The sequence below is a fragment of the Artemia sp. Qi Xiang Cuo genome, chromosome 13 (assembly GCF_049724085.1).
Source record: "Artemia sp. Qi Xiang Cuo chromosome 13, ASM4972408v1, whole genome shotgun sequence".
NCBI classification, from domain to species: Eukaryota; Metazoa; Arthropoda; class Branchiopoda; order Anostraca; family Artemiidae; genus Artemia; species Artemia sp. Qi Xiang Cuo.
Genome location: NC_142806.1, coordinates 28,238,085 through 28,265,734, shown reverse-complemented (window position 1 = coordinate 28,265,734; position 27,650 = coordinate 28,238,085). Strand labels below are relative to the sequence as shown.

The 27,650-nt window shown below is 36.2% G+C and overlaps 1 protein-coding gene across 6 annotated transcripts in view; it reads left to right on the top strand.

Moving 5' to 3' along the window:
* Positions 1 to 436: 436 nt before the first annotated feature.
* LOC148945145 (ras-related protein Rab-33B-like) overlaps positions 437 to 27,650 on the top strand; it is a 70,530-nt gene continuing 43,316 nt past the window's right edge. For 2 of the 6 annotated variants that reach the window (XM_089099604.1, XM_089099601.1), the window contains exons 1-2: positions 1,036 to 1,066; positions 19,238 to 19,431. In XM_089099604.1, the coding sequence (XP_088955730.1) occupies positions 1,051 to 1,066; positions 19,238 to 19,431 (210 nt within the window). In that variant the 5' untranslated portion in view covers positions 1,036 to 1,050. Of the gene's footprint in view, positions 501 to 969; positions 1,120 to 19,198; positions 19,432 to 27,650 lie in introns of those variants that run through there. The other 4 variants (XM_089099600.1, XM_089099599.1, XM_089099602.1 and 1 more) reach the window with 4 other exon arrangements.

Here is a 27,650-nt window from a genome sequence, read left to right as displayed (position 1 = left end):
TGCCAATTCAGGGTATATATTTCTACATTAGGGGGGGAATTTTGTTTCTGATGTAAATGGGAGGTAAGTTTAAACTTTACGCCCACCCCCTAATGTAGAAATATATACCCTGAATTGGCATATAAAGGGGGGGGGGGCTGAAATTCATTACTAATAGAAATGATTATTATATTCATAATCAGCATAATAAAAAGGCATCAAATGGTGTATTCACTTTATTCCTAATTCAATAATATGATTTGGTAGGCTATATATTTACTGTAGCCTATTTACTTTCATCCTAGTTAAATCATGTTGCAAACTGAAAATTTAGTGAAAATTGACCCATACCAGAGTGGGTGTGTCAAAGTTCCAAGCCTAAAATGGAGAGGGGGTTCAACAAATCATGGTAGGCCTAGCCTACACCTTCTGAGATGCCATAGAATAGGGTAATAATCTGACTACCATTTCCATGGCTGCTGGATACAGGAATTTCCTATCACTAGCAATTGAAATCCAAGGTAATGAGTGGGTTGAATCCTAAATACAGAAGCTGAATGAAATTAGCCTAAGATACTTATCAGCATATTCTTACTAGTTTTTTTGCGTTTTCAACTAATGCTGGGAAACAGGATATGACAGATTTAAATCTCTCCTGTAGATCACAGAGCAAAAACACAGTTCTCTTTATTTTTAGCATGAATGTTTTTTAACTAATCAGAGGGGAAAAAATTAATGGGTTACTTCTTCGACTTTTTCAATGAATAAATTTCGTTTAGTCTTGTTTATTCAACGTTATCTAAACAATTTGCCTAAAACCCGATTCCAATGGCGTTTCTTAATGTTATACAAGAACTTTTATTTAAACAGCAGAAACGTGATAGTCAAAATATATTTAGAAGTTTTAGTGTTATAGCAATATTTTGTTGTTCCTGATTGCATTTAGCTAAACCTAGGCTTCATTTTGGTGGATGTCTTATGACTGGCTACAATTAAATGAACCTTGCTGATATACATAATTAGATTCCTTAGCCTATGCTCTTTTTGAGCATCATTCTCACTTTTCTGGCAATGCTCCCTCTCCCCTGTTGGTCACTAATATAATGCCTGTTCTTTTACTCACCTTTGTGCTAAAATCTGGTAAAATTTTGACAGTTCATATTGTTGACTTAAGAATAAAGTGAACATACCACTCAATGCCTGTTTTTATGCTCTTTAAGAATATAATAATTGCTTCTACTGGAAATTCAAATTTACCCACCCCCTTAATGTGCAAATATATACCCTGAATTATTACCAAAAAAAGAAGTTATCAACACTAGTTAAGCTATTGAAAAGTGGTTAAAAACATATAACTAGTAATTCAAAACTTTGCCATCAACAATTCATGGTAGGCTATATTCCAATTCAGGTTATTTATTTGTACATTAGGGGGTTAGGGGTGAGTAAATTTGAATTTCCAATAGGCTAGAAGTGATCATTATATATGTAAAAAGCATAAAAAAAGGCATTGAGTGATATGTTTGCTTTATTTATAAGTCAATAATATGAACTGCCAAAAATTTATCTAAAATCTTACATTTTATGTGTACTTTTGGGTAAAGTTCTACCAAATCATATTATTAAGTTAGTAATAAAGTAAATACACAATTTGATGCCTTTTTTTAGACTTTTTACTAATATAATGATAATTTATATTGGAATTTGTTTACCGCCCCCCTCCCCCCTATATATGCAAATTCATGTTATTTTTTTCTAACTGAGGGGGGGGGGGAATTTTATTTCTGATGTAAATAGAAGGTAAGTTTAAACTTTACGCCCCCCCCCCGAATGTATGTATGTATGACCTGAATTAGAAAAGAAAGGGGGGGGGGCTGAAATTCATTTCCGATAGAAATAATTATTATATACGTAGTCAGCATAAAAAAACGCATCGAATGGTGTATTCACTTTATTTCTGTCTCAATAATATTATTTTGTAAAAATTTACCTACTTTTGCAAATGTCTTTCATTGTTCTGCTCTGATCAGCAGTCTAAGAACAATGATGAGTATATCATCAAAGTACTCTCATTGTCCTATGTAGCAGAAAAATGGTGTCTTTCACACGTTTTGCTAACATCAGTGAACTGTAAGATCCAAGAACAAATATGAACAAAAGAATAGAAATCTTTGCAGAAATATGTAAGATCTTAGAGCAAAAGAATGGCCCTATAGATAAATGTACAGATATTCACATAAATTAATCAGAAAGAAAGTGAATACATCACTTGATGCCATCAAGTTTTCATTTTTCAGGCAAATGTTTGTATAGGCTGTCAATCATAACTCAAAAAAAGAGAAATGTCATTATTGACAGGGTGAGGACTGGAATTAAATCTTAGATATTTTACTACTTGCAATCTATTTGATATGAAAGAGACAACCAGTTTTACAAGAAGCAAGCCAATGTATTTTTTACAGACCAGTTTCTATACTTGTACAAATCACTTTGATTAGGCAATGGTTCCTCTTGCATAACTTACCACAGACTCACAGATACACCACACTTTATGTGGTAGTTTTGACTTGATTGCTGTTGAGAAGGTACAAGCCACTCAAATCCTATTACTTGCCCCTTAACACTCATATCTTACACATATTATAAAGGATCAGCTTTTTTCTGTTTTCTAAGAAGATCATTAACATCTAGTAAATCATTGCTAACAGAAAATGATTCATATACCCCTCCTGTTTTTCATTCAGCTTGACATCCCATTTGATCTTTTTAACCTAAGTCTATTTTTCTCTGTGGATCTGTCTGGAATATCCTGAAGCTGTCCTGGGTACCATACTTAAATATCAACACCATTAGATATAGCTTCATGTTTTAGATGCTGCTTGACTGCCAATCAATCACTTTATTAACCTAAAAAAATATCAACAAACAGACCCTGTCCTTTTTGGGTGCTTTTCTCCACCCCCTTTGTTCTGGGGACACAAAAAATAAGTTTGTTTGAGGTCTTGTTACTGTCAGTAAATAGTTAGTTAGTTTTGGTCACAGTGCCAAAATCTGCCCAGGCAAAAATTAGTAATAAAATACCATTTGGATTCTGTTCAAAAGACACTGCTCTACTCACCAGCATTTTAAAAACTAACAATTTCTGGAGGCACTAGTTAAGAGAACAACAGAGATAGAATGCAAAAGAATATATTTTTATCTACTAAGGTCCATAAGGATGAACAGTCCAAGTGCACAGTTCTAAAAGGTCCAGTCAGTAATTCTTCTATTAAAATTAATTTAAAAAAAAAAATTCCACAAAACAATTAGTTCAAAGAAAAGTAATAAGCTACATGTAATCAAAATAAGCTGGAATAAAGTTAAATAATTTTCCAATTGTACCGTATAACTACCAAAAAATAACCATCAATAAATATATGCAAATTCGAAATGAACATAAATTACAACACATAACCTAGTCAAAATGAAAACAAGCAGATGCTTAGGTGAGCAGGGCTGATGCCCCCCAAGCCTTCTGAAGACCAGAAGATAATTTGTACTTTACTGAAAAACATCCTTATTTTGAGCTGAATGCTCCTATTTTGCATAATATAAAACCAAGTAAAACAATATAACCAAGATTATTGAACAAAGCAACAAATAAATTTAGATTGACAATTTAATATAGATACAGGCCTGCTGATATTTATTCCTCTAAATATTAATAGTTTAGGACTTATCAAAGTTAAAAAAGTAAAAACATTTAAAATGAATTTCGTATTGCAGGAACAGTAGTAGCAGTAGTAATGCTTCATTAGTAGTAGTAATAACAACAGTAGCACCAGCATTAATACTACTAGTAGTAGTATGCACATGTTGCCTTTAGGCCAGCCAATCCCAACCATGATGCCCTGGAAGTTTGAGCTTGAAATGGCAAGCTGTTCAAAAGATATTGCTAATATGCCTTTTTGACAATCTGCATGCACATAATGTTTTGACTTAGTTCAAGTTTCCCCTCAATATTTCCCAAAACTTTCATTTCAATATCCTCAGCCTTGGTATTATTGCTACAGAAGCAATAGTTGTAGTAGCAGTAATAGTAGTATGCAAATGTTGCCTTTTCAGTCAATTGATCTTCCTCTTTAAGCATTCCCTGAAAGTTCCAACTTAATACCCTAATCCATTCCTGAGATATGCCCATTCAGCAATTTGCATGCACATAGGAAGTTTTGATTCAGTTCAAATTCTCCCTCTATTTTCACTCAAATTTTCACCTTCATACCTTTAGTTTTAATGGTACTAGCATCATAGTAGTTGTCGTAGTAGTAGGAGCAGTAGTAGCAATAGTAGTGTTGTATCAGTAGTGGTAGTAGTAGTAACAGTAATAATTCTGAAGTCTTCTGTTTTCTGAAAATTTTACCAAAAAATAATCTTCCTCTGTCTTATTTTCAATATTATGTGGCTTAGCCACTTCTGAATCCCATTTTTTCAGATTACCAACATTTTGAACTGGTGTATCAAGCATTTCGTTTTTTAGACAGGGTGGCTCAGCCTCCCATTTTGTTTTTTGGGCTGGTCTACCTCCCCACATAATCACCAAAGTATCATGTTTTTTTTTCCATCTTAGCATTTAATGTCTGATAATTTCTTGCTCATTATCATTATGGGCTTCAATTTTTTCCATACAAGCCTGATGAAGTATTTCATGGGCTTTACTATCTTTTTCAATTTTGTCCATACAAGCCTGATAAAATATTGTTTGAGCTTGACCATTTTTTTTCAATTTGGTCCATACAAGCCTGATGAAGTTTTGTTTGGGTTTGACTATCTTTTTTTATATCTACATGACTACTGTTTTGTGACTCCTTGCTGAATCTTGATTCCCCATTGCTCCTTCTATTTGGTCCACTTTGGTTCATTCCATCATTAAATTCTCTTAATTCATTTTCTGAATCCATTTGTTCTCTATTTTTTGTTCTGTATCTGAATTAACTCTGAGTGACATTATTTCAAAATTCAGCTAACATCAAAATACTTCTTCAGTCTAAATGGAAATCCTTTTTCCAATGTCCCTTCCGGTCTCTCGCGAAAAATCCCTGCATCTCAATTTGCTGAGTATTTGACAAGCCAATTAGTTGCATGACAGATTGATTCATAATTTTTTTATTATTATTATTATTGTTGTCTAACTAGGCATTGCCCATTTAAATCTTTGTAACATTATTAAATGGTTCCGTATTTTTTCCCGTGATTTTTTTTAGATGTTATCACAATAGTCTACTTTGTAGGCTAAATTAAGTCATCTTTTTCGGAAACGCAGATTCTTTTACTATCAGTTTTACCAATAGGACCTTTGTTGCTGCCATTTTTGTGTTGTACCACTGTTGCCAACACTGTTCATACTAGTACCAATGCTGGCACCACTGTTTGTGTGGTGAGCTGTCTGCCACCAGATATTGGCACAAAAAAGCTGCCTTGCTGGTGCCAAATATTGCAATGGAATGCCCATGGTTACCACTACTGTTCCATAAATATAGAGTATGTTAATACCCTAGTAAGGTACACCCTGCTCCAGGGTATGTTAACGTCATTGAATGGTCAAACGGCCAAACTTGAGGCCAAGGGGGCCCCAATCTGGGTCATGATTAATATCTCTAACTATCTATTTGGAGGGTAAACGAATCCTCCTGTCAATATAATAATAAGGATATGTATTGCAACTCTTTTCCTACCCTGTCTGGGTTCCTAGAAAAATAGTCTACACAGCTGTAGAAAATAGCCTACTTGTATTCTTCCAAAAAAGGCACAAAACACATATAGCCAAACAAATTTCCTAAGTGGGTCTCAATGCAGACTCTCAGTACAAACCCTCAAAACAGACTAAAAAAATAATATTTTAACGCATAAAAGAATCATGGCACTTGGGGTTATGGCTCAGTGTGACGTGGGCCAATCTAATATATCAGGTCCCTTAATTGAATATGCCCTACACGTATTTTAAGAATCAATGGCTTGAGATCTAGCAAGCCCATATGATGACTCATACCGAATTATAATCCAGTCAACTTATTTTCTCTTGCAAAATGGTTGCCTTGACTATGAAAGTTTAACTTACGATTGAAAATTATCTTATAGGCAAATGTAATAACAGAAAAGAAAACAGGTCATTTATCTGAAAAGAAAAAGAACAAGGGGTGGAACCCCAACACTACTACTACTACCAACAACTCATCACAGCACCAAGCCCTCTGAGGCCAACACAGCTATGCATGCTCCTACTCCATTTCAATCTACTCAAGGCCTCCCTCTTTACACCCTCTAAGGAAGTTCCCATTTCATTTACATCTTTCTTTATGACATGCTCCCACCTCAACCAAAGACAACCTGCTTTCCATTTAGCCCTAGATGGTTGGCCAAAAAGGACAATCTTTGGCATTCTGTCATCCTTCATCTGGAGAACAAGCCCAAGTCATCTCTACCTTTCTTCCATTATAGCCCTAGAAAGCAGGGTTCAGCCTCACTTTTTGTACAGCCCACTGTGCAATCTGGTCAGTCACCTGGGTACCCAGAACAATCTGTAGGCAATTTCTCTGGAAAATATATAGCAAATCTTCATCTGCTTTTCTGCTTTTTGGTAGTGGAAATAGTAATTATTTTATTTAAATCTGCTGAAGGTTAAAGTTATAATAACTTTGTTGAAATTAAAATAATGTAAAATACTGATACAACAAATAGTAAGTTATGAAAACCACCCTGCAATAAGGAAACATAAAAAGCTCTTCACCCTCTAAGAAAAATATGATATTTAATTTTTTTCTGTATATTTTTCAATCTTTACACTTCTGACTACTATAGCAAGTGAGTTAAGCTTTGTATTGTTAAAAAAAAAAAAATGGTCTGGATCTTCTGGAGTCATGCACTCTTTTTGACTATTTGTATAGGTCAAACCATTTAGCATGTTGCCTAGCCATGTGGTATTGCTTAGTAATTATGATGGTAATGAAGAGTAGGAAATGAGGATTAAGATACAACTTGTGGTTTTCAGTGCAACTATCTCGTTTAATATTTTCAGCACTAAAGATTCACTGCTTTGTCAAAAAAAAAAAGAATTTACAATATATTGGCTCAATCTTAGGTTTCAAAGTTTGAAGATCAGGAATCCAAATTTTGAGGCAAGAACACATTTAGTGAATAACATATCATTAACACATCGGAAAATCCGTTGGCCATGTCAGAAATAATGTAATCTAGTACTAGAATATAAACAGCTCTTTTCCAGTAAATGAGGACATTGTCTTGGTCGTCTTTTGAGACAGTGGGGTAATTTGATCAATAAGTTTTTTTGTTTTTTTTTTCATTCTTGGAGTGCAAACAATCCTGTCCATAGCTATCTCTGCACTTTCAAATATAATTTGGAAAACCTCATCATACTTCTTCCTCTATTTATTCAAAAGCTTTAGGGTTTTGGATATTTTTTCTGTGGCTGAAAATAAATCAAATGTTTCAGTCTGAAGTAATCTGCTTAATGCAAGAGTTGCGTCTGTTATATCACTCAAACAGTAAACAGTAATAATAAAGTTAAATAGTTCACGGTAACAAACTGTAAGTAAGGAGTGACCTGGCTCAATAATAACTGAAACCCTAAAAAATGGAATTTTAATACCAATAGATATATCAAAAGAATGGTGTTTTTATGTTGATTTCAAAATATAAGTTTCATTAAGCTTAGTCTTACCCATGAAAGGTTACAATCATGAGAAAATCTGCCTTATTTTTGAAAAAGGAGGAAACACCCCATAAAAGTCATATAATCTTAATAAAAATTACACCATCAGATTCAGCACATCAGAGAACCCTATTATAGAGGTTTCAAGCTCCTTTGTGCAAAAATGTGGAATTTTGTAATGGTTTTTTGTCAAAATAAAGATCATGGATGCATGTTTATTTGTTTGTTTTTTTTGTTTTTTTTCTCAGGGGTGATTGTATCAACCCAGTGATCCTAGAATATTGGGAGAAGGCTCATTCGAATGGAAATTCAAAGTTATAGTGCCCTTTTTAATTGACCAAAAAATGGAGGGCAACTAGGCTCCTTCCACCCCCTTTTTTGCTTAAAATTGTCAGATCAAAATTTTGGGATAGCTATTTTGTTCAGCATAGTTGAAAGGCTGAATAACTATGCCTTTAGAGATATCATGACACCCCATAGCTCCTGGGGACATGTCTTTAAGTTATAAAATTTGCCCATTTTGTTGCATTTTTTGGGTGGGGACGGATTTTCTGTTGGTGAGATTTTCCATGGGGAGGGAAGTTTCCAGGGAGTGAATATCCAGGGGAAGTTTTGCCCTGGGGGATTGTCTTATGTCTTGATTTCTCTTTGCTGACTCAATTTTATGCATGGAGATGCTAAGGGTAATTGTCCAGAGAAAATGTTCACCAGGATTGAACTGTCTAGAGAATAAATCTTTGGGAGGAGGGATTTTTCCATGGAAATGTAGCCAGATTTCTTGGCATTATTTAAAAAACAATCAGAAATTAAAAAAAAACAAGGTATGAAGGGGGTTGCTCTTCCTCAACACCTTGCTCTTTATGTTAAAGTTTAAATTCTGTCCTAATTCTTTAAGAACGACTCCTGGAACACTATGTTCGTTTAATTAGAACAATAAGAAGCTTTTTTAAAGTACTAAAAAACTTTATCGTAAAGAGCAAGGTGTTGAGGAAGAGCAACCCCCTCATGTACATAATAATTTCTGTTCGTTTTAAGTTTAATGTTGCTCCTTACTTTCAGTATCTTCTTTGAATCGCAATATACTTTCGTGATGCTCAACCCAATCCCAAAAAGATATAAATGTTTTTACTTTTATAACTTTAATAATTCAAATAATATTAACATTTTGATTACGGTACTAAATATCAGAATATGTATATTAAACTGACAATGCACATTCTAAGATAAGATAAAAAAAGGGTTTATTCCAAAAAACAACACAACACAAAAAAAACAAATGACCTTCCATAAGCTAACGCTTGTTCGGAAGTATTAACCCTCTTAAAATTAACACTTATAATAACATACTAAAAAAAAGAGAAAAAGAAGAAAGAAAAAAAAAGAAGAAAAAATGAAAATCTTACACTCACTCGGCTCCTGGTCGCAATAACCAAAAATCAATACTTCACATACTCCAAAACTCCAAAACTTCCCGCCGCCATCCCATAAATAATAAATAAACAAAACAAAAAAATGAAAATATATAGGAAAAACAGGTTCCGGGCTATATGTGTATTTTTGTCAGTAAAATGCAAATTATGTTCTGGCCTTGGGAAGGCATAGGGGTTTTGACCCCTACTCATGTTAATTTCTGCTCGTTTTGAGTTTGACTCGGTTATTTATTGCATTTTCTGTTCGTTTTGGGATTCATTTGTTTATCGATGCTGATTTGGGGTAGTTTCACGCTTGGTAGATGATTTTAGTTTATTTTTGCTGATTTTTGATTTAATGAAGTTCTTTACTTTTCTTTGAAAAACTTATTTTGTGGAAAAAGTTTTGTTAAATAATTTCTGTTTGTCGTATATTTACATCACAGTTTATATAATTATCCAGTAAGTTTACCGCAGATGATTTCTGGCTCTTCATTCTCGGTGCAAACAAAAAGCTCCTCCCACTTATTTGTGCACTTATTGTCCACTTATTGGTTGAGCCGGCCAAGTGGTTTTGTCAGTACTTGTTCCGTAGGTGATTATTCTTTGTCTACCCGTGGAAATATCTAATGCCGCTTATGTTTATAGGTTCTCTGGAGCACTCGCACCTTGGTCCAGGTTTTTATAATGGGTGAGATAGGGAAAGATCATACTGCTAATTATATAAACTGTGATTTACATAGTCTTTTAATGGAAAAATAAAATAATACTTTAAAACTTTTCGTTTTTTTTAAGACTTTATAGTTTGGCCTGCTATTTGTGTGCGTCTTTTTCTTCTATTTAACAGCAGGCGGGCTTTTCAGTAAAACTATTTAGCCCTTTTCCTTTTGCTTCACTCTGTGGGCTACAGAGCTACTGGCTTGATTGCCTCATATTTATTATATATATTCAGATATCCTTCAGCAGATCTTTCGACTCTAGTAGTTCAAATATAAGATAATAGATTTCGATTTCTATGCTCTGTGTGCAGGTATAGTTGGTTAGGCTCTTGGCTGATAGTGGGATTTTGTGGTGTTTGAAGTATTTTAACAGTTTAGAAAGCAAGGTATGTTTTGCAGACGTCAGCATATTACATTCAAATAGGCAATGGTCAATTGTTTTATTATTCATATTACAATGCCCGCAAAGAGGGGACAGGGGAATTGAACCACTTGAATTAGAAAGCTTATATGAGAATGCAAGGAAATTTAGTGCATTTGTTCCAGAACGAATTCTATGATAAATTTTAGAAAGATACTTATTGGGAAAGAGCGGAAGGGTAGGATTAATCTTACTAAAATTAATATATGATAGGCGCCATCAGTAAATATCTCTAATTGGGATTGGTCTCCCACTTAGCTGGTCAATATTTCTAGCATTTTTTGCTATTTCATCAACCTGATGATTACCACTTATGCCAGAGTGGCTAGGAATGTACTGAAAGTAAGTTTTTATGCCACTTGAAGCAAGATTATCAATAATACTGAGACAATGATAAGTGTCAATGTCCAACTTATATTGAGGAGCTGAGGCCAGCAACTCAAGGCTTGATAAAGAGTCGGAATAGATGATAATATTATTCGAAATTTCAATCAAAGATTTGTTTTGCTTAAGGTGTTCTAATGCCATGATTATGGCATTTAACTCAGCAGACATTATAGATAAATTATTAAATAATCTCTTGCCCATTGCAATTTTCAGGTGAGGAAGGAAAACACCACTTGCAACCTTCTAATTCATTTTTGACCCATCAACAAATATTTGGAAGTGATTTTTATAGGTAATTGTATCGAGTTCTGCAAATTTATTCTGAACAAAAGCAATGGGGGTTAAATCTTTATTCCATTTTGAAAATTCAGTATTTATTATGGGAAATGACCAATTCCATGGAGGGGATCGGGGGAAAGTAGGTGCAATCGACTTTGCTGGTACAGGGAACTTCTTTTGAATATTGGCATACTCATCTGCAATACCTCTATACATGGCTGGATTTCTTAACCAATTATGTAATGTGTGTGAGCTATTTGATTCAATTTTTGTAAGATGTTTTATCAAGAGAAAGCTACGTCTCTCCCTTATTGTTGTTAATCCACTCTCCATAATCAGAAACTTGGTGCTTGTGGGTCTCCTAAGACCAAATATGAGATGTATTATATCGTTTTGTATTGTTTCATTTTTTGCATCTGGTTCCCTGCACATGTACCATAGACAATGAGCCCATAGTCAATATGGGGTCTTATATGTGATTTATAAAACTGGAGTAAGGTTTTCTCCTTACAACCCCAGGGTGTGGAAAGAAGTCTTTTTAGTATATTTGCTTTTCTATAGCATTTTTTTATTGTGTTTGAAATGTGGAGGTGGAAATTGAGTTTTTGGTCAAGTATGAGACCTAGGTAATTAATATTATTATCTTCTGGAATAGTTGTTTTATTTAGAGTTAGTTTTGCATTAACATGGTTTCGCTTCCGGTGAAATTGGATTATTTTTGACTTGGTGGGTGCAATGGGTAAATCTGAATGTTGAGAGAATTTTTCAAACTGGAAAAGTGACTTTTGCAGATTTGACTGTGCTATCTGAAAGGTGTTGCCAGATGACCATAGCACCAGATCATCAGCATATTGTAGATTCGTGTGGGGTAGGTTCATGTCCCAGAGATATAGGGCAAATAGGAGGCAACTGAGGACTGCTCCCTGAGGTAGGCCTTTGGATATTGTCTTTTGGGGTGAAGAGGCTGAACCAACACAAACAATGCAACTTCGCACTTCTATGAAGGATTTAATAAAGGATACTAGCTTAGGAGGTACTCCAATGTTTGCAAGTTTATTTAAAAAGATTTGGTGGTTCACATTGTCATATGCTACTTCAAAATCTAGGAAAGCTGCTACTAGGATATTATTATTTGAGAAAGATTCATTTATTGCATTTGTTAGCAAAATGAAAGCATCTGTTGAGAAGTGGTATTTCCTGAATCCAGTTTGAGTGCGTGGGATCATGTTATTTTTCTCAACAAACCAGAGGAGTCTGTGATAAATCATTTTCTCCATTATCTTCCCCATCACAGGTGTAATCATTATGGGCCTATAAGACTCAAGGTTATCTTTTGGTTTATTTTTCTTCAGGATTTGTAGCAGGGACGAACATTTCCACATATTGGGGAACCTAGAAGATGCTCAAGCGTGATTATAACAATTTAGCAGTTCTTGTTTGTATGAAGGTGTGAGATTCTTTATCCATGTGGGGATATTGTCATAGCTGCTGCTAGTTTTGAACCTGATATGATGTATTCCATTATTCAACTCCTGGATTGAAAATTGATTAGTTATGTACTCGGATCCTGGGCGTGGTTGGTAGCTAGGGTTCATAGGAATTGTGGACAGTTTGCTTTGATTATTTGATGTTAGCTTATTAACAAAAAGAGTTGCAAATAGGTTAGCCTTTTCAATATCATTGTCATAATGGGTATTATTATGTATAAGCTCATACAGGAGTGGGTTGGGAGAAGTCTTTTTCCAACATATGTGGTTTATGACTTTATGTATAATTGGCTCATGCGTTTCTCTGGAGAGATTATTTGCAAAATTATTCCAGTATTTATATTTAGCATCTATTATAGTCCTTTTTAGATTAGATTCTGATTGTAATTTTTTTAAATATGTAGTAGGTGTTGGTTTTTTTATGAATTCTGTCCTAGCTGCCGTTTTTATCCTCCATCTATTTAGGCTCTCATTTGTCCACCATGCTTTAGGAATTTGTTCAGGGAATGTTTTCTTAGGTGTTGTCCTGGGGATAGCATGATTAGCTGTATTTATTAGTAAAGATGTCAAGGCTTCAGCATGTGTTTCGACTGTTGTGTTAGAAATGCATGAACTTTGGGTGAAACTTGTAATTTCATCATTTAGCTTATTTTGGAAAATAGACCAATTTGCTTTAGTGTTGATATATTTGGAGGTATGAGATGAAGTTTCAGTAGGTTCGTTTAGGGAGCAAACTATATCAAAGTGGTCTGTACATAGACTATCAATTTTATTTATGTAAATTTTGTTCAAAAAATTTAAAGACACAATTTGTAGGTCAATTGTGGAGAATTTGCCACTTTTGGGGTTAAAATATGTATTCAGGTTTGGAGGGGTAGCAACAGCTAATTCATTATTATTTGAAGTCATATGCTCAATAAATTTACCAGCTGTATTTGCTGGTTTATTCCCCCACAAAAGGCTGTGGGCATTGAAATCACCACAAATAATGATATTTTTTAACATATTAGAATTATTTATATAATTAAAGAAATCCTTGGCATCTGTAGTTTGGCCATTAGGGTTATAAAAGCTTATTATGTAGGTTTTTAAATTATTCAGCCAAACACTTATACCAATTACATCAACATCATTTTCAAAATCTGGAAAATTGATGCCACAAAATTTTATATTATTATTAACTAATAAAGCTACACCACCTCCTTTTCTCTCTGAAGATCTATCCTTTCTCAGGATAGTATATGCCAGAGACTTAATTTGTTGATTTTGTGTTAAATGAGTTTCCTGAAGGCAAGCAATATTAATGGAATTATTATTCATACATGATATTAGTTCATTTAGCTTATTATCTGTGAGTGATCTTACATTCCATTGGAGTATTGATAAATGTTGTGTTGTTGATTTATTCTTCATATGACTGTGTATCAATGTTCAGCTTTGTTAAAAGTAAAGCAAGATCTTTTTTTGCTTGAATGAGCATATCATCTGGGATGTAGATTTTTGCCAATTCTGCAATAATTTTTGTTTTCTGTAGTTGATGTATGTTCATGGCCTGAACTGCATTACAGTTTAGAATGAATAAGCAGATATTTGGGGATTGCATTGTAGGTAGTGCATCCTGTGTGTTGGTTAAGGGATTGATTCCTGGTCGTGTGTCTGGTTTGTTTCTTCTTGGGAGGGAGGGCCAGGCTTGCCTCATCTCACCGGAAAACGAGGCTTGCTGGCTTGGTGATTCCTTCTGATAGGGATTTGAGCTAGGGGGCTTAGAAGATATTGTTTCATATGGGGTGCTTGATGCATTTGGGGTATTTGACTTGGTGGTTTTGGTTGGTTTCATTACAGGCTTTATATGGTATTGTTGGGCAGCATTTGCTTCCATTACTGCAATGGGGTATGGGATGGCCTTCTCTGTTGATATTTGGAGTGTTAGAGCTCTTTTCTAGTATGCAGGGCATAATGATTTATTTGTAGATTCATGTGGGGCTTTGCAATTGATGCATGTAGGCTGGGTGTTTTTGCAAGTTGTCAGCTCTTTAGGATGGAAAGATTTACAATTACTTCACTCTTGGAGAATTTCATTGCATTTGTTTGTCGTGTGTCCCAGTTTGAAACACTTCTGACACTGAATAGGCTTAGGTTTGTATTCCTTGTGTGGTTTGATTTGCCCAAATAGGAATAATTTTTCTGGGATATCAATTTTATCCTTTAGTGTGAATAAGAAGGATCTACTAGTTTTTATACCAGTAGAGTCAGGTTTTCCAAGTTAGGTAACATCCTCAACTGGGATTTTATTTCCGACCCTATCTGAGAGGCCTTCTTTTAACTCCTGAGTAGATATCTCTGGGGGAACATTAAAAACTTCAAATTTTGTTGGTGATTGTTTTGGGTTCCAATTAGATGCAATAATGGGGATAATCAGAAGGGATTTAAGGTTAATTATTGTATCCGCTGATTTCTGATCTTCTACAGCTATTAGCAGAGATCCATCACGGTTAATGTTAAGAGAGAACATTGATTTTAGCAATTTAAAAATTGCAACTCTTAATGCAGTGATTATTTTTATTTCAAAGGGGGTAGTAGGATTAATTTTAAGGTAAATTCCTAAGTTTTTGGAGGGAGGATCTTGGGCAGGGAGAGGGGATATGCTTTTTATTGGGGAGATTTTTTCCTTTTTTTGAGCTTCTAGAGAGGACCTCTGAAACCCATTATCATCATTATGGTTACATTAGGACCTACAGTTATCATTGTCCTATTCTCGAATTAGAGCTATCAATAGAACTTTCAGATAATGTGCTTGACCAGCCAGGATGGGTATCTTGCACTATTGAATTTGATTTGGGATCTGGGGGGACGTTTTTTTTTGGAGGACTTATAAAAATTTCCTATTGGAAAAAGCGTTAAACATAAATATAACACAAAAAAAACAAGAGCAAATAGATTATATAAAAACGTCTGCACTAAACTATGGGGAGAATAAACACCACAATATAGCCCTGAGGATGACTTGAGCAGGATAGGTTTGGTACAACTGCTGATTAGAAGCGATAATAATCACAAGAAAATATATTTCGATTTTCTTATAAGGTTGCTGTTGTGGTATGACAGCAACTTCGAGTGCTGGAGAAAATTTTCAGTAATTTTTAACAACATGCACCATTTTAAAAATCTGGACACAAATAGTAGTGTTTAATTTAGTTTCATACCTCCTCTAGTTAACCTGAAATAGAAAACTTGATACCATTTGCAAAAAAATCTGTTTACTTTCTTTGATAGCTTGGATACACTTACGCTATTTTGATTTGGCTAAATTTTAAGAGCAGTAGTAGCCCCGAAAGTTTTAACATAATACCCTCAGTCGTTCTTGGGATACTGCTGAGATGCCTTATTGGGAATTAGCATTAAAACAATGCATTTTGATTTAATCTTAAGGCAATATTTAGTTTTTAAACATAATGGGCAAATGGTAGGTTGGGCGTGGGAGGGTGATATTTTACTATTAAAAAGGGCACTAGCCCTTTCATTTTCAACTCGAATTAGCCCTATTTGAAGTTTCTACGACAATGCTTTCTGTAAAAACTATTTATGCCCCCAGGGCATAACTTACAACATTAGCCCTGAGGGATGTGGGGGAATTGTCATGCTCAAAGACCTAATTTCCAGAACTTTCAACTACTATCAACAAAATGGCTATCTCAAAATTTTGATTGGATGTGTTTGGGGATATGGTGGGCTCAAGAGGAGGGTTAGTTACCCTCCAATCACTTTCGACTATTAAAAAAGGCACTCGCCCTTTCAATTCCCAATCAAATGAGCCCTTTTGAGGTTTCTACGACAACGCTTACAATAAAAACCTTATATGCCCCCAGGGCATAACTTACAACCCGTGCCCGGAGGGCTGGGGGGGGGGGGATGTCATCCTCAAAGACTTAATTTCCAGAAATTTCTACTACGTTGAAGAAAATTGCTATCTCAAAATTTTGATTGGATGTGTTTGGCGAAATGGTAGGCGTGAGAGGGGGTTAGTTGCCCTCCAATCACTTCCAACTATTAAAAAGGGCACTAGCCCTTTCAATTTCCAATCGAATGAGCCCTTTTTGAAGTTTCTACAACAACACTTTCCATAAAAACCTTATATGCCCCAGGGCATAACTTACAACCCTTGCCTTGGGGTCTGTGAGGGGGTTGTCATCCTCAAAGACATAATTTCCGGACCTTTCAACTACGTGGAAAAAACGGCCATCTCAAAATTTTGATTGGATGTATTTGGGGAAAGGGTGGGCGTAAGAGGGGGGCTGCTTGCCCTCCAATTACTTTCGACTATTAAAAAGGGCACTAGCCGTTTCAATTTCCAATCGAATGGTTCCTCTTTGAAGTGTCTACTACAACGTTTTCTATAAAAAAAAACTTATATGCCCCCAGGGCATAACTAACAACCCTTGCCCTGAGGGCTGCTGGGGGAGTGTCATCCTTAAAAACATTATTTCTGGACCTTCTTACTACGTCAAACAAAATGGCTATCTCAAAATTTTGATTGGATGTGTTTTGGGAAATAGTGGTTTTGAGAGGGGTGTTAGTTATCCTCCAATCACTTTTGACTATTAAAATGGGCACAAGCCCTGTTAATTTCCAATCGAATGAACCCTTTTTGAAATTTCTACAACATCACTATCTATAAAAACCTTATATGCCCCCTGGGCACACCTTACAGCCCTTGCCCCGAGGGCTCTGAAAGGGTTATCATCCTCAAAGACCTAATTTCTACTACTTTTAACTACGTTGAACAAAATGGCTATCTTAAAATTTTGATTGGATGTGTATTGATAAATGGTGGGCATGTAAGGGGTGTTAGTTGCCTTCCAATCACTTTTGACTATTAAAAAGGGCACTAGCCATTTCAGTTTTCAATCAAATGAGCCCTTTTTGAAATTTCTACGACAACGCTTTCAATAAAAACCTTATATGCCCCCAGGGGATTACTTACAACCATTGCCCTAAGGGCTGTGGGGGGGGGTGTCATCCTCAAAGACCTAATTTCCAGAACTTTAAAAAGGGCACTAGCCCTTTGAATTTTCATTCGAATGAGCCTTTTTTGAAGTTTCTACAATGCTTTCTATGAAAACCTTATATGCCCCCAGGGCATAACTTCCAACCCTTGCCCTGAGGGTTGTGGGGGAGTGCCCTCTTCAAAAACATAATTTCTATCTGGAAATCAACTATGCTGAACAAAAGGGCTGTCTCAAAATTTTGATTGGATGTGTTTGGGGAAATGGTGCTCGTGGAAGGGATGTTAGTTGCCTTCCAATCACTTTCGACTATTAAAAAGGGCACAAGCCACTCCAATTTTCAATCGAATGAGCCCTTTTCGAAGTTCCTGCGACAAGTCCTTCGATACGAAGTGCCCTGGTCTAAAAAATAAATAAATAATACATTGTGCCAATTGTTCTTTACTTAGGCAGCGCGATTGCGCTGCCTAATATTGAAAATCGATACGTTAAGAGCATGATGTTTGCACCCACATAGGCTGCTTCTTTTAGCAACTTTTTGGATCCCCGGTAGCTACTGCCCCTTTCATTTCAGTTATGTTGATACTGCATCCAGCACAGCTTATGGTAACATAATTGTTAATGATTAATCCAATGTCTTCCATTAGCTTGAGCACAGACTTGCCTAAAGTTTCACCTGCAATGTTTGGTTCATGTTCAGTTATTCCCTTATAGCTCATTTTGTGAAGGTTTATAAATGCAAAAGAGTCTTCCACAATAGTGCTGTCATAAACGTATTGCAGAGAAAGACTAGGTTTTGAGGTATGTGATGCATCCGTGGTTTCGTCAAATATCACACTGTAAAATTCAGCTTCGTGGGTTCTCGTTTTCATAGTACTTAAAATTTCTTCAGCACAACATTGCATCAAGTCATTTGCCGTCGTCTTGCTAATATACCCTAACCCTAAATCCACCACTACCTTTGGAGGGGGCGCGCAGCCCCCACTTGGATCCCTTTGGGCCATTTGAACATCCCCTCATGATGCTCTGGAAGTTTCAGCTTGATACAGTAATGTGTTCCAAAGATAACCTATTGCTGATACACTCTTTTGAAAATCTCTATGCAAATAGTATGTTATGATTTAATTCATCTTTCCCCCAACATTTTCTCAAATTTTCACTTCAATTCCCTCAGCCTTGGTAGTACTTGGTACAGAAGTAGTATTTATAGTGATAGTAGCAGTAGTAGCATGCAAATGTTGCCTTTTTCGTCAATTGATCCTTCCTGTTATCATTTCCTGGAAGCTCCAAATTAATACAATCAATCATTCTCAAGTTATACCCTTTTGACAACATATATTCACATAATGTGAACATTCTCTGAAAGGTTCACCGGAATGCCCTTTGTCTTTCTGGACACTAAAGGTCAAACATGACCACATTTCCTATAGCAAATACTATACGTAAACAATGGGCAAGTTGCATAAATTACAGCCCTTGCCCAAGGGATGTGGAAGGGTTGACATCCCAAGAGGGATAATTACTGGACTTTTCAACCATTCTAAACAAAGTAGCTATCTCAAAATTATGATTGGATGTGTCTGGGGAATTGGTGAGTGTGGGAGGGGGCTGATTGCTGTCCTATCACTTCTGATTCATAAAAAGAGGTCCTAGAACTTTCAGTTTTCAATCAAATGAGCTCCTACCAAAGTTCCTATGACAGCTCCTTCTATACAAAGTGCCTTGATCAAAAGAAAAAAATATATTGTAACCACATTTCTCTTTACTTAGGCAGTGCTATTGTACTCCTGTCATCAATTTATATTCTAGACTGGGATGTTGCCAATTGTTGAACTGTTAATTTTATAGCTGCAATGGAAGGCGTTGAGAGCAGTCGAGTTAAGCCAAAGGTATTCAAGATAATTGTAATTGGTGATTCAGGAGTTGGGAAAACTTCAATCACATACCGATTTTGTTCATCTGCTTTCCCTAAAACCTGTGAAGCTACTATTGGCGTTGATTTTAGAGAACGAACTTTATGCATAGACAATGAATTAATCAAGGTGAGTTTTTTTTTCTCTGTGTATTGTCACCTTTCTTTGGCAATTACTATTCCTGAGCTAAATAGTCTAATTTGTGTTTGCATAAGAATATTTGGCTATAAGTGGACCAAACCTGCACTCAGTTTGGTCTAATAATTTTAATCAATTGGAAGATGCAATTATTTGCTTGCTAATGAAACATAGCATTAGAACGCAAAATGTGGCCTGTGCAATCTCTAAGCCATGTTAAAGGTTGGACAAGTGACCTGTTTCTCCCAGCGTCTTACAAACATACTTTTACAAGTAATAACCTGGCTTTTGAACAAAAAAGGTACAGAAGTATTTTTTTTTTTTTTTTGCAAATGTTTTAAATTTGTTGTTCTGCCAATGTTATATGAGATTGGATCAACTTTAATCCTGTATTGTACGTGTTTCCATAGATTCAATGCTAAGAACATCCTGTTGTGTTTCATTCATAGCCTCAAACTTAAAAAAATCAGCACATTTAATGCTAAAAATGAACTTTAATGTAGAATAAATCTGTCAATATGTTTGCTTTTGACAAGGCATAGGTTACTTAGAAACTATTCAAAACTGCTAGCCAAATAAGACGCATCTTTGGTGGATATGGTAGACGTCTGTATTGAAATGACAGGTTTCTTGACCAATAGTCTGGTTTCTTGAAATGTGCTTCATCAATCTGTTATGTTTAGAGCTTGGAATATGTTGATTAGAGCTTTAGTTTTGCTCCTTGCTATGCTCCTTTGCTCCTTGCTATGAAGCTCCTTTCTCCTTCAAATATTTTATTCTATATTCAAAAGTACCCTGCTTTTTGTTCAATCTAATTTAAGGTCTATAGAAAATAAAAAGATGTATTTAAAATTGATAAATAAAAAAAAAAATTTGTTCGAAATTTCTTTTATAACAATTGATGGTAAGCTAATTAATTCCTTAGTTCTAAATAAGAGGTTTTCAGCCAAGGTAATTCTAGTGGTGTACTTTTTGTTTTGATCTGACACCGTTTTTCAGGGGTTTCAGGCTTACTTTTGGTTTACAAGGGCCGTGTGCATCTTTTACAAGGTTGCAGCACTGCAGCTAACCATGGCATTGCTTTATATGTTGCATTGCCACCTCGTTCGAAATCGAGAATTGCAACAACTCAAAGCAATAAATAACAATAGCCAAAAAAATCTTAAAACCCTTGTTAAATAGAAACTACAGCTACTATTTTGGCAATTTCCCTTTTAATTAAAACTAGAATGAATGTCAGCTATTAAAAGTATATCAGTAGTATAAAAATATACCTAGAAGACAACCAAAAAAAGTGCAAATTTACAATTGTTGAAAATGAAACAAGAGGACGACCCAAAAACAAAAATTTACAATGTTTGAAAATGGTACATAATTTGAACAACAAGAAGAAAATTTTGTTTGTCACCCTGGACCATCAAAAGTAACTAGACCAATCCAAACAGTTAAAGCAAAGGGCATGGAAAAAATGTTTAAGTAATTTTTGATGAAAATGAAGCTCTACAGCGATATTTATCTTAACGGCATAAGTTTATTGCGTAAAATTATGGAAATTTTGAAAATTGGACTCACTCACACCCAAAAAGATGGTTTAAGATCGAAATGACAACTGCCTCTTTGGCGTCTCTATAGTCAAAAACCCTACAGAGGAGAATTACAGTCCCCCATCCTTAGCAACAAGGACAATAACTTTTTCGAATCGGAAGAAGTGATCAGTAGAGAGGGGTCAGAAGGCGCGATCCCTCACCCCTGCTGCCACCTATAACTTTTTTTACATAATTCATGGATGATTATGTGTGTCGGTCGATTTATTTGATGTTTTTTATGGATTTTGTCAGTGAGAATTTGAAAAAATTGAATTTTGTCTAAATTTTGTATGTTTTTATGGACTTTGTCAGTGATAATTTGAAAAAACTGGATGTTTTATGGTTTTTGTCAGTTAGAATTTGAAAAACAGGAATTTTGTCACATTTATGGATGGTTTTATGGTTTTTGTCAGTGAGAATGAAAAAACAGGAACTTTCTCACTTTCATGGATGTCAACAGCAATTTATGTATGTTTAATGGTTTTTGTCAGTGAGAATGGAAAAACAGTATTTTTCTCACTTTGCTGTCAGTCATTAATCAAATTGTTTCCGGGCAAAGTTTAGTAATGTCTGACAGGTACTGCTCCAGGAATAGATCCAAGTCATTAATGTCTTTGCCTCGGGAACAGTTCTACTGGTCGAACTCCAAAGGATATTAATAACCAAAGGCCATGGAAACAATTAGGCAAGAAACATCTTAGCGATGAATTGTTTTAGCGCGCGAGAAGGTTTCCTATTAATTTGAAATGCGTTAGCACAGAGATGCCAATAACAAAGGAACACGCTGAATTTGCGTTTAGGGATTATTTGGGCGAAACCGTTTTAGACAGGTTATGGAACTATTTCGGCGAAACAGATAGAGACATTTTAAAAGAAGATTTTTGAAGAGATTTTAGAAGAGAATTTAAAGGTGAAACTCTGTGGTCGTTATAATACACAAGTTTCATTTGAACAGTGTTGTGAGGTCCTCTAACCCAACCCCAAAGGGTTCCAATCCTCCTACCCCAACCCCGAAGGAAGCCCCCGGTCCTCAAAGGCCCCCCAAGCTCCCAAAGGCCCTCCACCGGTCCCCAAATGTCCCCCAGGCCCCCAACTGCCCCCCGGACACTCAAAGGTCCCCCAAGCTCCCAAAGGGCCACCGGCGCCCCCAAAGGCCCACCCCAGACCCTCAACGGCCATCCCCGGGCCCCCAAAGGCCCATCGAGTTCCCAAAAGACCAACAGGGTCCCAAAGGCCCTCCACCGGCCCCCAAATGTCCCCCAGGCTCCCAACTGGCCCCCCGGACCCCCAAAGGCCCTCCCCTGGCCCACACAGGTCCACCGGGCTCCCAAAGGACCAATCAGTCCTCAAGTGCCACCCAGACCCCCAAAGGACCACCCTGTGCCCCAAAGGCCCTCCACCGGGCCCCAAAAGGCCCCCCGGCCCCCCAAGGCCCACCCCGGCCCCCAAAGCCCCCCCCCCACCCCCAAATGCCCACACCCGCCCCCCAAGCCCCACCCCCGGGCCCCCAAGGTCCCCCGAGCTCCCAAGGGACCACCGACCCACAAGGGACCCACAGACCCACAAAGGCTCTCCCCGAGCACCCGTCTTTCGTTGATGTGTGTTGTCTGAAACCTATGATTTGGGATGTGTAGTTTGCTACTTCAGGCTTTTCTGAGCTAAGGTTTCCTAGTATTTCCTAGGTGAATGTTGTCTGAAACCAATAGTTTGGGATGAGTAGTTTGCTATTTCAGGCAGTTATGAGCTAGGTTTCTTAGCCTTTCGTTGATGTGTGTTGAGTGAAACTTATGATTTGAGATATGTAGTTTGTTATTTTTGACTTTTCTGAGTTGGATTTCTTAGTCTTTCATAGGTGAGTGGTGTCTGAAACCTATGATTTGGGATGTGTAGTTTGCTATTTTCGACTTTTCTGAGCTGGATTTCTTAGCCTTTCATAGGTATGCGTTGTCAGAAAATTATGATTTGGGATGTATAGTTTGATATTTCAGGCTTTTCTGAGCTAAGGTTTTCTAGTATTTCGTAGGTGAATGATGTCTGAAACCAATAGTCTGGGATGAATAGTTTGCTATTTTTGACTTTTCTGAGCTAGGTTTCTTAGTCTTTCGTTGGTGTGTGTTGACTAAAACCGATGATTTGGGATATGGAGTTTGCTATTTTTGACTGTTCTGAGCTGGATTTCTTAGACTTTCATAGGAGTGTGTTCTATGAAACCTATGATATGGGATGGGTGGATTGCTAGTTTTGACTTTTCTGAGCTGGATTTCTTAGCCTTTCATAGGTGTTTGTTGTCTGAAACCTATAGTTTGGGATGACTAGTTTGCTATTTTTGACTTTTCTGAGCTAGGTTTCTTAGCCGTTCATAGGTGAGTGTTGTCTCAAACCTATGATTTGGGATATGTAATTTGCTATTTCCGACTTTTCATAACCGGATTTCTTAGTCTTTCGTAGGTGTGTGGTGTCTGAAACCAATGATTTGGGGTGTGTGGGTTGCTATTTTTTTGACTTTTCTGAGCTGGATTTCTTAGCCATTCGTAGGTGTGTGTTGACTGAAACCTATGATTTGGGATGGTTCATTTGCTATTTTTGACTTTTCTGAGCTAGATTTCTTAGCCTATCATATGTGTGTCCTTTCAGAAAATTATGATTTGGGAGGTGTAGTTTGCTTTTTGGACTTTTCAGAGCTAGGATTCTTAGTCACTCATAGGTGTTTGTTTTCTGAATCTTCGAGTTTGGGATGATTTGTTGGCTATTTCAGACTTTTCTGAGCTAAGGTTTCTTAGTATTTCGTAGGTTAATGTTGTCTGAAACTTATGATTTGGGATATGTAAATTACTATTTCGGGCTTTTCTGAGTTGGATTTCTTAGTCTTTCATAGGTGTGTAGTGTCTAAAACTTCGAGTTTGGGATGAGTAGTTGGCTATTTTCGACTTTTCTGAGCTAGGTTTCTTAGCCTTTCATAGGTATGTGTTGTCAGAACATTTTGATTTGGGATGTGTAGTTTGCTATTTCAGGCTTTTCTGAGCTAGGGTTTTCTAGTATTTCGTAGGTGAATGTTGTCTGAAACCAATAGTTTGGGATGTGTAGTTTGCTATTTTAGACTTTTCATAACCGGATTTCTTAGTCTTTCGTAGGTGTGTGGTGTCTGAAACCTATGATTTGGGATGTGTGGGTTGCTATTTCAGGCTTTTCTGAGTTGGATTTCTTAGTCTTTCATAGGTGTGTAGTGTCTGAAACCTATGATTTGAGGTGGGTGGTTTGCTACTTTTGACTTTTCTGAGCTGGATTTCTTAGCCTTTCATAGGTGTTTGTTGTCTGAAACATATAGTTTGGGATGACTACTTTGCTATTTTTGACTTTTCTGAGCTAGGTTTCTTAGCCGTTCATAGGTGAGTGTTGTCTGAAACCTATGATTTGGGATATGTAATTTGCTATTTCTGACTTTTCATAACCAGATTTCTTAGTCTTTCGTAGGTGTGTGATGTCTGAAACCTATGATTTGGGGGTGTGTGGGTTGATATTTTTTGACTTTTCTGAGCAGGATTTCATAGCCATTCGTAGGTGTGTGTTGACTGAAACCTATGATTTGGGATGGTTAATTTGCTATTTTTGACTTTTCTAAGCTAGATTTCATAACCTTTCATAGGCGTGTCCTTTCAGAAAATTATGATTTGGGAAGCATACAAAAACTTACACATGCACACGAAAACTTACATGCACACAAAAACTTAAATACACACAAAAACTTACACACACACACACAAACACACAAAACTTAAAAAAACACAAAAAAGAAAAATCACACACACACTAAAAAAATTTATAAAAAAAAAAAAATTACACACACACACACACACACACAAAAACTTAAAAATTAACACAAAAAAAACTCACACACATACGCACAAAAACTTACACACACACACACTCACAAAACTTACACATACACACACGAAAACTTACACACACACGCCAAAACTTACACACACAAAAACTTACACATGCACACGAAAACATACACACACACACACACACTAAAACAAACACACACACGACAAAACTTACACACACACACACAAACACAAACACACACACACACACACAAAAACTTACACATGCACACGAAAACTTACATGCAGACAAAAACTTACATGCACACAAAAACTTACACACACACACACACACAAACTTACACACACACACACACACGAAAACTCACACACACACACGAACACACTCACACACACACACACGCCAAAACTTACACACACACAAAAACTTACACACACACACAAACACACAAAAAAAAACTTACACATGAACACAAAAAAACTCACACACACACGAACAAAAACTTACACACACACACACACACTCAAACAAAATACCACCAACAAAAACCAAAAAAAAAAAAAAACGCAAAAAATTAAAAAAAAAAAAAAAAACAAAAAAACACAAACAAAAACAAACACAAATACACACACACACACACACAAAACTTACACACACACAAACTTACACACACACACACACACACACACACTACACAAACACACAAAAAACTTATATCCACACGCAATAGCTTAGACACACAAAAACTTACACACACACACAAAAACTTACACACATGCACAAAAACTTACACACACACACAAAAACTTACACAGACACACACTAAAACTAACACACACGCCAAAACATACACACACACAAAAACACTCACACACACACACACACACACACACACACACAAAAACTCACACATTCACACTAAAAATTACATTCACACAAAAACTTACACACACACACACGAAAACTTACACACACAAAACCACAAAACAAAAAACAAAAGCTTAGAAAAAAACACAAAAAAAAAAACAAAAAAAAAAAAACAAACACACAAACACAAAAACTAACACACACACACACACAAAAAACTTACACACACAAAAACTTACACACACACACACACACACACACAAACTTACACCCACACGCAAAAACTTACACACACACAAAAACTCACACACACACACACACACAAACTTACACACACACACACACACACGAAAACTAACACACACACACAAAACAAATACACACACACACTCAAAAACTAACACACACACAAACTTACACACACACACACACACACACACACACACACACACACACAAAAACCTACATATGCACACGAAAACTTACATGCACATAAAAACTAACATGCACACAAAAACTTACACACACACTCGCAAAAACTTACACACACACACAAAAACTTACACACACACACAAAAACTTACACACACACACGCATGAAAACTTACACACACACGCCAAAACTTACACACACACACACACACAAACACAAAAAAAATAACTCATACAAACAGACAGATACACACACAGACACACACAGAAACGCACACTCAGAGACACACACACAGAGACATAAATACAGAGACACACATACAGAGACACACACACACAGACACACACACAGACACACAAACTCAGACACACACCCACAGAGACACACCCATCCAGACACACACAGAGAGACACAAACACAGCGACACACTTGCTCCATTAGTACCTACGCAATTAGGCATAAATGAATATATCTATACAGAGTTTCAACTAGCTATGGCTAAGTTTGCTAAAGACAAGCTATTTTCTTGTGAAAAAACAGAATATCAGAAAAAATTTTAAATGTTTGCTTACTACCTACACAATTAGACTAAAAAATAAGATATTTAAGAAGAGTTTCAACTAAATATGGATAAGTTTTCTAAAGACAAGCTATTTTCTGGAGAAAACACAAAATCAGACAAAATGTTCAATGTTCCTTTAGTACCTACGCAATAAGACTTAAATGAAGATATTTATGAAGAGTTTCAACTAGATATGGCTAAGTTTGCTAAAGACAAGCTATTTTCTCGTGAAAACACACAAACCCAGAAAAAATGTTCAATGTTCCTTAATTACCTACGCAATTAGACTAAAAATGAAGATATGTATGCAGAGTTTCAACTAGCTATGGCTAAGTTTTCTAAAGACAAGCTATTTTCTTGCGAAAACACACAAAATCAGAAAAAATGTTCAATGTTCCTTTAGTACCTACTCAATTAGAATAAAAATGAAGATATCTATGCAGAGTTTCAACTATCTATGGCTAAGTTTGCTAAAGACAAGCTATTTTCTTGCGAAAACACACAAAATCAGAAAAAATTTTAAATGTTCCTTTAGTACCATCACAATTATACTAAAAATGTATATATTTATGCATAGTTTCAACTAGCTATGGCTAAGTTTGCTAAAGACAAGCTATTTTCTTGCGAAAACACACAAAATCAGAAAAAATATTGTTAGGTTAGGTTAAGTTAGATTAGGTTAGGTTAGCCTACGTACGCGCGCAGATAGGTTAGGTTAGGTTGGATTAAGTTAGGTTAGGTTAAGTTAGGTTAGGTTAGATTAAGTTAGGTTAGGTTAAGTTAGGTTAGGATAGGTTAGATTAAGTTAGGTTAGGCTAAGTTAGGTTAGGCTAGGTTAGCCTACGTACGCGCGCGTACGTAGGCTAACCTAGCCTAACCTAACTAGCCTAACCTAGCTTAATCTAACCTATCC